Below are 12657 nucleotides of genomic sequence, written 5' to 3' on the forward strand. Positions count from 1 at the left end.
AACTAATAAGAGTATACATACATCTATGTGTAATATAAATATAATGAATAATAAAACATGATATAAGTCACAAGTTGGAATGACTATTAGCAAAATAGCCCTTCAAATAAAACGTGAATGTACAAAAGTGAAAAAATGTCAGATATTATATCTTAATATTAAATGGACGAATCAAAACGAAATAAAGGAAAATTACATACAGAGGATACACAAATTTTTAATTGTGTACGAAAGGTTTTTGTATACACATGAAAAAAGGGGACAATGCACTAATTGAATCAATAATATTAAGTTCTTTTAATAAAACCGAATCCGTGAGCAAGGGCAGCTAGAGGGGGCGGGGGTCTACGTTTATGAAACGAATCTTTGTAAATATATTTAAATACAGTAAATACATAACCAAAACGTACACTTTTATATATCGTGATAGCACCAATGAATTATAGTTTTCTTTTTATACGTCGTTCTAATATTGCATAGCGTCTACCAAAATGATACAATTATTTTATTTTAAGTACAATAATAATATACAAGAAATGTTTTCAGAAAAAGAGGATATAGTAATAAATTAAACAGTCATTTTATTTATGTATCCATAAGCTTCGTGTAATAAAATTTGGCATATGGTGTGTGCTTCAGACATTTTAACAAAATGAAATAATTTTAAAATACTTTTTTTTATTCTATTGTATTGAAATTTATATTTTAAACATGCTACTTTTCGCTGCATATATATATATATATACATATTGGGACTGTAATATTGATTCTCTTGATCGATCATTATCGCAGTCAACATTTCATGTTTTGTTACTACATATAAGATAATACCTTGTAAAAAATAAATAAATTATAAATTAAATTTATTTTATTCAACTGCTTTATATTAATTTAAAATTAAATATTTTGTTTAATATATAATTTTAAAATTAATAGAATTTGTATTTATTTCATTTTGGAATGAATAACATTTTCAGAAATAAAAGTTTGTTCTTTAAAATAAGTAAATAATGAGAAAAGAACGTATTTACGCGGCTATATCTTCAGTCTATCTGAAATCTAATTTAAACGTAAGTGCAAAATCGCGCTCAACGCGCCATCTTGAAGTTTAAAGGTAGACATGCATAGTTGTATGTCTTACCCTCAATAGATCAATGGATTGGCCAGGGAACGAGAAAGTCTTCCCACTTTCTAGCAGGATTCGGTCCTTCAGTATGATACTAACTACTGTGAGAAATGGTTGTGCTGTGCAGTGGTCATATGGTGCTCGAGTTTTCATGAAGTTTTCTAACTTTTGTACCGACATAAGAATTATGTCGACTCAGAATGGGTAATTTATTATTGCTAGTGAAGTTTAGTGCGGTGTTTCTATCTTGTATTTTGGATTATACTCGGGCTGATAACGAATTACAAGGTAAAAAGTACTTTTTATATATACACCTATATCAAGTTCATTACACTAAGTACACGTGGTTATATTATTCTATAAATCCGATCCTCATATCGCCGTCTGGTGTTTGATATTTTGGCGCCTTCGCGCTGTTTGAAATTTTTTCATAACGGATTAGTCAGTAAACTTGTTTCGTCAGTACATGTATGTTGCGGCAATTAACATAAATTCCTTTTAATCGCAACATATAACTGAATTGCCATTATAGGATCATGTGAACGGGAATGTTGAAACAGTAGAAATTCAACTCGCTTTCAAATGACAAATTTAATTTTGCATTATGGAAAGTATAAAGTCGTTTGTCGAATCAGATCTTATTTATTACATTTTGATTGTATAATAAGCAAATTTAAGCTGCAGTCATATATAGGTACGTGCACAGTAATCACGTTACGATAAGTGTGTTATGAATGACGAAGAATATTTTTCTCTGCATGTAACACGCAACGCTAATCGAATTCAATTTATCTCATAGCTAATTGTACAATGCTCGTGCCTTTGTATGTATACCATAACAAAAATCCTTTCGTATTAACTCTGTTCTTTTTACGTTTTTATGTTGATATTTCATCGCGCGTATTAATGGCTATCGGATATTATTTCAATGAGACGGCCTCTGAAAATATCGATTCATCTAATGTTCGTATTTTTTTCTAATTTCCTTTATCTTTTACATATTATATATAAATGGAATCCTCTTTCAGAGGGAAAACGTGAATGGTTCAAAGACGTCTACATTTTTAGGCGATGGCAAAAATGATGGCAACGCTGCATATGCATTTTAGAATTATACTTTGTATGCAAAATTTTATTTATTTGAAGCATTTTTATTGTAGACAGACTTACGAATGAATTAAATAATTGCCATAAAATGTATAACAACGTAATCAATTAGAGTACAAAATGAAAGGCACAAACACATTCGCAACAATTGATGAACACTTAATGGAATGTTAAATAGGATTGCACCAGTTGGAATAAAAAATCTCATAAAGGGTTCCCTGTACCTCTTTTAATTGGCCATCACAGATTCTTTTATGAATAACTTCATAAATTACGATCACCTTTTACCGAGCTGGGTTAAAATATTTATACAAAATTGGAAATAATAAAATAGAATAAAATGAAAAGTGTTCAGTTTATAATTAGAAAAGGTGTAACACTGATGATAAAGGTATATACTTCTAATCAAGCCAAATGAGATTAAACCGATGATTGGCTTGTTTGTGCAAGTGAAAGGAGACGAGGATCGTTTTTGCGTTGTTGGAGCACGGTTGTATGCGAGCTCTAGGTTAGAGAACTCTGTGCTCACCGGCCCTGACCAGAACGGACCACCGTCGTGTAGACACCGTAGCAGAGAACCGTGGATGCAGGGGAAAGGTATACACACCTCTACGATGGAAGTGGCTGCCTTCATGAAACCTTCTAAAGGCGAATCGTGGCATTTGCTGTTACATGTAACACAGTTGTGGCGTTTGCCCAACGAAAATACATCCTATTGTACCACCCTCTAAATGTACCACCCACAGATATATCTTTGAAACTTGGACAGTTTCAACTCAATTACAGGAATAAGCGATAATTATTTGTTGTCTTCTCTAAATTTATAGTTGAATTAATTACATGTACCACTCGGTTCTTTTGCAGTCACAAGGGTATTTTGTTAGGACTTGTAGTTTTGTAGTAGGATGAAAACAAGTATTTCATTCACCCCGCGTAACATTATGTATATCTTCCGTGCAATATGCTGATATTCATGATCATTGAGAGTAATTTTCATAAATCTTGAATGCACAAAGAAACTTGTACCGACATAAGATACCGGTAAAACAGAGAATTAACCGACGCTGTACTACGTTTTTAAACAATTGCCTCTTTGTTGTTTTATACAAGACTGTAATAAAATATTGCTAATTCCGCATCCATTCGTCTGGGCAACGTGTAAAGTACAATTTCTTTCATCCAAATTAATATTGTATAATTCACTATTTCATCCTAATATTGTTCTCCTCTCTAAATCGCTGAAGTAGTATCGCACGTTTAATTTACCATCGTATACACGTGCCATCGCAGCGCATCGCTGATAGCTCGATAAGCGGTGGCATCCTGTGAACAACGCGCTCAATGCAGTACCATATAACTATTATTTAGATGAAATGATTACCGGGACTTTCTTAATTACACGGTAGAATCACACGATTGTTTCACATTTTTCCTTCATAATGGAATTACTGATTCTTAAATTATCTCATTTTTTCCTAGAACGTTACATTAACGTTTATTTCTTTTTGTGCATATCTATACATGGATGATTAATACGTATCTCGCAAAGTATAAATGACTTTTTATGGCTCGAAGGCTTCAAAATGGTGGCAATTATAAATTTCTTGCTAACTGATGTATATATACATTTCGATCACGAGGATAGCAAACAATTTGCGCACCGAGTGGCATGCCAATAAAAGAAGAATTGTCGGTTAATGGTTACACAAATCGGGGGATAGCCAAACTTAACTGTGGAAGACTTTCTTACCCGAGTAAAAATCGTACTTAATGATCTCGAAAACACCGTAAATACCGTGTAGATATATACGTAGTGTACATAAACGGAATCGAAACCTTTTCAACGTGGAGGAACTGGTAGAATAGAAAGGGAAGTGGGAACGGTAGTCTTTACACCAAACTCCCATTTGATTTTCCAAAGTACCGTTTCCTTCCACGAAACCAGCCTGATCCGTCAGTCCGGTGCAGAACAAACTAACTCCAACCTATTTAACGAGACCTGCATTGTTCAAAATACATACGTTACAGTATATACCGCGGCGGTTTATTATTTTTCTTTCTGTTCAATTATGTACTCGCATAGATTATTCCGAGTTGAACAAGTGAACGTCGTCGTAAGCATTTGAATGTTTATGCGATCATGTATTCCATAAAGAAAGCAACAAGTTTATTGTCCAAATGTAGGTTTTTACGGGACACCAGGGCAATCTTACTATCGACATCCGGCCTGACAACTTCCGTCTCGGCTCTGGTAACTTATCGTCGGTGAAACATTTACATCCTTCATCATACTTTCTGTCCCTCGGCTATCCTCGACTATCTCGTTACCTGTTATAAAGGATATTGATTAGCTGAGAATAGTTTCGAAATGCGATACTAATGCGATAAAATAAGATAATATTGCTTCAAATTTTCGCAGGAATTCCTATTCGTTAGGGGAACCTAAGCGATTCGCGAACGTTTGTCTGATATGTAAATAACAATTTTAGTTGAATAATTTTCTCAGAAATATTAGATCAAATGTCAAGAACAACTTACCTGCCGTCGTATGTCGGTATCCTTGTACAATACAAATTAAACCCACTACGAAGACCATACATGGTTACGAAAGTATAGAAAGACGGAGTTTTACTTGTTGAATAACATCGAAAGCATACAATATCCACTTGCACGTATACGTGTATAGCCTGTACAGCCTCCATCTATTGGAAAGTTCTATCGTTTACTGTCGTCTGTTGATTGAATTTTTGCAATATATAAAGTTTGCGTCGAGAAAGGATTTTTCATGTAGCAAGACAAACACTCGAAAGAAAATGAATTTGAAATCATGAAGCGGGATACGATCTCTCATTGTTATGCGGACAACGTTGCTAGGTCACCGGTGCACTTTGCGCGACAGTGTATGTATGTATGTATGTATGTATACGCGGGGGTTCTACTTATTCCGACTTATTCTACTTTTTCCCATTGCCCCAACCATTTTACTTATTATTACTTCACGGGATCGGGCTGCGAGTTATAACTGTACATTTCTGGAACCGGGATATATCTTGCTTGGCATTAACTGAGTTACGTAATGACTGGCTCGCTCAAAGAAAGAATTCTTGGTGCGTAGCTTGCCTCTTTTACTCTCTTTACGGCGCAGCATGGCGCATCGAGACCGTTTACTTCGGGGCCGCGAGTAAATCGCGAGGTACAGTTACATACTTATACTTGGTTGTACAAATTCGAGAAATTCAGTTGAGGGACGATATTCGGTCAACGGACACGAAAAGTTTCTTTTCTGTTCAGTCGTTAGCGAAATGGTGGATACCTATGATGATAAAATTCTAACATTGCACTTATCAATTAGTTGTCATCATAATGAGTTCGGAAGAGAGTTGCCGGTCATTTTGCGGTCATTCAATTCTTTCGTCTGTTCTAATTTACCCTTACCATTTAACCGTTTCCACAACGCCTACGGTGCAACGATAAAATCGCTACACCGTGATCTATCCGCTGCGATAATTATACTCCGTTGTCGTATTAAATTGTCGTTTCTATGTTTTCACAATATTCGGTTAGCAATTATCATGTTCGATGATTTTAAATCGGGACGAAGGATGTACTGAATTACATTAATCCATAGTATTCAAAGCCTAGCTGGAGACCTCACAAAGTTTCTCCTGCTTTAGACATTGATTGTCACACGATGACCGAGGAACTTCCACTTTGTGAAACGAGGACGGATTCCGCAACGAGGAAACGTTTAGGAGTGAACTCGGTTCCTACTTTGGCAATGATGCAGATTGTCGTTCTAGATAACTAAATTGGCCGTGGGTATGTGGAAAGTTCTCATACGAAGCTAAACGATAATTTCTCTTTCACCAATTGACTGAAAATGTACTCGAATGTGTCATCTGGGTTAAGAAGTAGGTTGCCCACACTGATACAATAATAATTTTATTTTAAATAGTTAATATTGACGGACTTTTTCTTATCTGTTTGACCCCCCCCCCCCCCCCCCCCCCTCCTCCCCTTTAATTAAATTGTACCAATTCTTTTCACGACGCAAGTCTTATGCATCTTCAAATATATTATTACGCTCAATTGTTACTTTTTTTAATATTTAGTATTATTTGCATTTACTCGCAAGACACGTTACTTTTGCAATGTGGTGCATAAAAAATCGCATACATGTACTAATTAAAATCACATACCTATATAGTGACCAGTACAAATATACATAGTGGAAAAGTATTTTCGTTCAAACATTTATCCAGAAAACTTTATTCCATCGATTTATATCACAGCTTCTAACGTACAAATTCATAAATGATGGTTACATTAAAATTGTGTAACCACTCGCGAGAACGATAATCAGTTGAAATATAAAGATACCGATCGTTCTGCAACTAGAAAGGCCGCGAAACGTAGATTCGGTTCGTTCTACGAGCTGCTGTGGTAGCCTGAAATGTAAAAGCCGACCAGAACTTTCCCTCAACCAGCGTTTCCAGAGAATTCGCATGAAATACTGGAAAGAAAATTTACTAATCGGTAAATGTTGCTATCGTACCGTTACATTTTTAAAGTCGGATAAATTTCGCTTATTCTTTACATATGTTGCACAGACACGATAATATGTTACATCAGTGACATAATCAATCCTATTGGTAGCATAATATGACAGCACACCGAGCTTACAAGTAAAAATTTTTCTAATTGTACAGTTCAAGTCTATATAATAAAGATCCATGTTTCAATGTGCAGATCATTCCCTTTATAATGAACATCGAAATTATTCCCGCTGTTAATGAAAGTAAGAAAATAAAAGTAAGAAACAATTTTTGACGTTTCGAGTATCCTGCAAAACATTATCGCAAACCAATCGGTAAATTTTAATTTTAATGATTAACTTTTTTTTGTACAACAATCGTTAATCAGACACCATTGCTAACCGTTTCAGGGTATTTATGGATTAGTTGCTAGCACAGAACAGCCTGTTCTACACGTTTCATGTCAGATTAGATGCGTAACTGCCCGTACGCGTGCGCCGATCACGAGCATCTGCTTGCCATCCGGCTCCATTTACCAATTGTCCTCGTTAATTTCACGACGCTCTCTGCTCCTTCATGCTAGAAGAAAAAAACAATTAACCGTTTAAATAAATTTCATGCAGGCCAAAATGCTCGAAAAATGAATAAATACTATTACAGCTACTATTGCTGTTAAAGAAAAAGTCCATTTTTTTCTTCGTTATGGATATTTTTTAGATACATGTATATAGCTTATATGAATTTTACTTTCTATACAATACAAAGTTCAGTGAAGCGTGTGATGTAACGTATCGAAAATAATAAACAATATAATGCTAACGCAACGATCAAGCGATGGCTTTCTTCTCTTCAAAATTTTACTATGATAGTAGATTCTTTTTTCTTTTTGTTCTTTTCGTTACTGGATTTATAATAAACGCAATCGAAAATTATTCTAAAATACTTGTAGTCTTACCGACAATTTTATAATAAAATTTCAAACACCAATCAAACATTAGTTATCCGAGTTAATTCTTGAACGTTCTACCATCATACGTAACACTGTGTAATTAACGTTCGAATCGTTCCACGTTCTGATTTTACTGCGAAATCAGTACGAGTAGATCAACATCGAATATCGTAAAAAAATGTTTCTAGTGAAAATGTTGCGCGCGATTTATTGACCCATCTTTTTTTTCTTTTTTTCTTATCTGTTAAAAAAAAGAATTTAAACATCTGTCATTAATTCTATGTAATGGTGTAATACGGAGGGGAGTACAATTGCTCGTAACAAGTTCGAGCAATTAAAACTTTCAATTTCGATACACGTAATCTATCTTCGAAAAATAATATGTTTCTGTGTTTATTTTCTTTTTCTCGAACAACATAGGATCGTGACAAATGAAAGATAATATGATTATTCAAACAGACCACCAAAAAATATTAACTTACGTCTAAAATTATCCTCCCGAAGAATTACAATAATTTATGAAACGTAACAGGTTTTAATATTGATTTGAAGCTATATTAGTAAAATTAGTTTGGTATGATTGCACTGTTTATAGTCGCAGAAATTGAAAATCTACTTTTATTTCGTTCACCGAAATTGCGGGAAAATAAATAATAATTAATATTGCTATGTGACATCGAAATATAATATTATTCTGTTAACATCTTTATGATTTTAGAGTATTTTGAAAAATCATACCGACCTAGTTCAATGGTTTCCATGATTTCATTAAGCAGAATAGTCTACAACGTTCGCATTGCAATAGAAAGTGGAAAAGAAATGTATGTTTAGAATATAAGAAAAAAGGCGGGTACAAAGCTATACATTCTTAACCTGGAGAGCGTGATGTCGTCGGTCGATCCACCATACTACAAAACAGATTGGACACGTAATCAAGAAACCAACAACCGCATTCCTCATATACGTACTAATAGTCCTCGCAACAGCATAAGATCTATCAATATATACACAAGAACTTTTCTATTGTATTACTTACAACTCGTTGCTTTTCTTTTCATTAAAAAATTACAAAATTTTTAACGATATCACCTAAAAATTATTCTTCTGTTTTCTATCATCGCTAAAATCCTATTCAGCATCAGCATTAGAAAGTATGCAAATTGTAATGTTCTTTTACACTAGAGAATTTTACTTTTACAACAACAGTATTTGAATATCAACATCACGCTCATAAATTAATCTATATAAAACAAGTACAAAAAATATCAGGACTTGTAATATATAATTTTCACGCGAGCAATATCTGATTTTTAAATTTAAGTTCAAAGTGACCTGATACAGTTACAAATATCATTAGAATTATGTAAAATATTTATACAGCGCACCAGTCAGTACATTTGCATCAGTACTTCGTATATTTAAATAGTGATATACTTGCCGAATATGTGTGTCAAGCATTTGGGGCACAGCTTCGGGTTATGGATCATTGATCGGTGCAACAATTCGATTTGTAAAGTTCATAAAGTAGCACGTTTTATTCCAGAAATTTTCGTTTATTCCAGAAGAACGTTAATTGATCTCGACTTATTTTTGTTACCAACGTCATTGTTTTGTATCTTAGTGGTCTTAATTAAACAAACAATGTACACACATAATATATATAATATATACGTATATCTGTCCCAATTGATTCTGTATAAATGTGTACATTAAAAATTAATCATCTTTAAACGAATACAATATTATAATATCACAATGATTACATTAATTGCAATTGTTATCTTCTACCCTTGCTGGAATATCTTGATAATAAATTATCTCTCTCTCTCTCTCTCTTTCTCTCCCTCTCTCTTGCTTTGAAATAGTAACTGAAAATAAATGAAAACAATAGAGATATATACAAAAAGCATTTATAATATAAATAAACATAAATTAATACTTATTTTTTAAATTTAGTATTGTAAATACATTCGGCAATTTATTATTTTTACTATTTGTCAATATTTAACAAAAATTGTTGTTATTTTACATATCTGCTATTATTATTATATCTAGGAAAGTATTATAGCTATATTTTTCTTATGATTACAGTATGTGTCGAAGGACAAGGAGGTTGCAAGAGATGTAGAGATAGAATGTGTGCAAGATGCGCAGTTCTTTTATATCAGGGTAGTTGCGTCGATACTTGTCCACCAGGTCACATTGCAGATTGGTCGACTAGAGACGAATACATGGGTAGAATTTGTAAGGAAACGGGATACATGTTTGGATTTACTGGTAGCCAAGTAGCTATTTTGGTGGGAGTTGTTTGCGGCGCGACTATATGTATTCTTATTATATTATGCGGAGCTATAATTGTACATAGAAGAAAGAAAAAAGCTACTAAATTAATTCAACAATTTGAAGATAGGTACGCCTCTAATATATTGTATGTACAATTAAAGATTAATGGCATCGAGATGGGAAACAAGTATGGTTTGCTTATGTTTCAGTGCAGAGAGAAGAGATTTTTTAAAACACCTTGCAACGCTCAGAGGGGAAGGCAATACATTTCTTTCAATGCTGAATGATACTAGAAGGCAGGTTAGGGAGTTGTATTACTCTGGAAATAATGGAGATGGTGCTGTTGGAATACAAGCTTACAGGTACAATTATATGATTAATGTAAATTTTTTAATTACTTGCTATCATTCTTCTTTATCATTGCCGTGATTTACAGACCAGTTTTGCGTGACTTGGCAAGGATATTAGTTCTTATTAATAGAAGAGATGATGAAATATCCATTCCTCCGGATGATTGGCAGAGACTTTTTTCATGGGCAGAGAGATTATTAAGGCGATACAAACGACACAGTTCTCCAGAAGTAAGTTGATATACTTATCAGACGCACTAATCTAAAAGTCTCTGCTAAATTTCAAAGAACTTTTTTTCCAATTTTACTTCTCTTTCATGCAAATCTTTAAAACGTTTTGGTAAGTCATGCATAGTGAAACAAAATAATTAATATGTACATACATGAAAACAAAACATTATTTAACTGAACGTGTGAACACTGATAAATGTAACAGGAAAATAACACTTTGTACTTTAAGGTGGCTCAACTTGTAACATTTTTGCAACAACCAACAATGTCCGTCCAAGTGAATTCATCGCAACAAGTAACAATCGCACAATCACCTCAGTCTTACGAACCAAGAACCACTCCAACTAATCTGACTACATTCCAACCAAATGTACCACTTGCAACATTTCAAGCGAGCGACAAATCAAGTATCAGCCCTGCAAGCTCCAGTCTTGGCTATGTAAAAGACAGCCCTGTTAGTTCCAGCCTTGGACAAAGTAGCTCTGGAGCTTATAATGTCAAACTTAGTCCAAATGGATCTAGCATAGGGCAAACAACTCCGCTAGTATACGACAACCAAAAGCGGCTGAAACCTTCGAATACACATTTTCAAGAGCTTACTATTTCAACATTTAATCACAATTACAATACTAGTACAACGTTAACAGAATCCAGTTGTCCGATAAATGAATGTGAAAGGAATGGGCTCGATCATGAATTGAACCCACAGTGGGAGTTTCAAAATACCGCAGAGGCTGCTAACTATACTATATTATCAGATTGGTCACCTGCACGTGAATACCTCATTGATGACTTTACAATTCTTGGGTTTCGACCGCAAGATGAAATTACTACAGAACTGTAAATAATATATATATATTTTATAGTATTTGCTCATAAAAAGATATATTTTCTACTTACAAAAGGTATATATTTCAGTTATATTCCATTCTTTTTTTTTCTCATTGATTCTAAAACTGTAATATATAAAGTTAAAAAATTAATACATCTCCGTTTTATTCGAGTAATTTATTTACATGTAATATATATATATATATTCAATCATTTTCTTAAAGTGGAATTTATAGCATAGAAAATGCATTATTTCTAGATATCTCTCGTGATATGTATAATTATAATTGTCGTGATTTATTTTATGATCATGAGACAAGATGAAACATCGAAACTTCTCGTGTTAAAGAAATAGGGTACTCCTCTTTATCATTTTATATAGCGAATCTTCGCTTTCAAAACAAAAGTAATTGAAATTTCAATATGAATATCAGATGGTACAGTATACAACAGATTCCGGCTTCTACATTACTGTAGCCAAATGCTAAACATATTTTTAAAACTATTATGTACACTGTTATGTTTGCAATTAGATGGATCGAGTACCTGATGGAATTTAAAATCCTATTATCTTCAAAGTAAAACTTTAAATTAGAAAATAATATAGGAGATTCCTCAATTTCTTTTGCCCCCTAAAGAAAATTGTGTTTACCAATTCCTCAGATTTGGACAAATTGATATATGTTTATGTATGTATGTATGTATGTATGTATGTATGTAAGTATGTATGTATGTATGTATGTATGTACGTATGTATGTATGTATGTATGTATGTATGTATGTATGTATGTATGTATGTATTATGTACGCACGATTTATGTATATATGTTTGTATGTATGTACGATTTATGTATATATGAATGCACATATGCCAATGTATGTATCATGTGTATATGACTTCTAGGACTGAACAAATTAATAATGATACCAAATAACTATAATCATTGTGTTTAGAAAACATTTTTATTTAAGTTTTGTATTTTAAATATTTAATACATATGTAATTATTATATAATTTACTATACTAGTCACAAGAAATATTTTCTTTTTCTATTCACGATGAACATAAAATTTGATACGAAATTGTTTTTATATTATCAATATTCAAAATGAATTCATAACTATAGTTTTAAACATCTATTACAAATACTTTGTATCGACATTTTATATTGAATAAAAGGATGCAAAACATTTTTATTGCACAGCATGTATGTCCACATACCGATACAATATATTGTTACACAT

General features: G+C 33.1%; 1 protein-coding gene and 1 long non-coding RNA gene across 6 annotated transcripts in view; both read left to right on the plus strand.

Moving 5' to 3' along the window:
* The window catches only part of LOC143430097 (uncharacterized), a 64641-nt gene that overhangs the window by 39978 nt on the left and 12006 nt on the right, over positions 1-12657 (plus strand). The window lies entirely within an intron of this gene.
* On the plus strand, positions 1167-11591 carry T48 (FU domain-containing protein T48). Of its 5 annotated transcripts, none has more exons than XM_076906355.1 (6): positions 1167-1414; positions 2684-2830; positions 9809-10127; positions 10210-10362; positions 10437-10581; positions 10811-11591. In XM_076906355.1, exons 1-6 carry the CDS (start codon positions 1327-1329, stop codon positions 11423-11425), a joined length of 1467 nt encoding a protein of 488 aa, XP_076762470.1. In that variant the 5' UTR covers positions 1167-1326; the 3' UTR covers positions 11426-11591. The 5 variants fall into 5 exon arrangements, with proteins under 5 accessions (XP_076762470.1, XP_076762471.1, XP_076762469.1 ...); XM_076906359.1 differs by lacking the exons at positions 1167-1414; positions 2684-2830 and adding exons at positions 5321-5426; positions 5908-6052; XM_076906356.1 differs by lacking the exon at positions 2684-2830 and having other exon boundaries at positions 1170-1414.

The sequence above is a fragment of the Xylocopa sonorina genome, chromosome 13, assembly GCF_050948175.1.
Source record: "Xylocopa sonorina isolate GNS202 chromosome 13, iyXylSono1_principal, whole genome shotgun sequence".
In the NCBI taxonomy this organism is placed as follows: Eukaryota; Metazoa; Arthropoda; class Insecta; order Hymenoptera; family Apidae; genus Xylocopa; species Xylocopa sonorina.

Bases quoted from the DNA above. Each gene is read 5' to 3' on its own strand.
- T48 (XM_076906354.1), top strand. From the start codon at position 5,144: ATGTATGTATGTATACGCGGGGGTTCTACTTATTCCGACTTATTCTAC. The intron at 10,128-10,209 runs GTACGCCTCTAA...CTTATGTTTCAG, and splicing joins ATTCAACAATTTGAAGATAG to TGCAGAGAGAAGAGATTTTT. The intron at 10,582-10,810 runs GTAAGTTGATAT...TTGTACTTTAAG, and splicing joins AACGACACAGTTCTCCAGAA to GTGGCTCAACTTGTAACATT.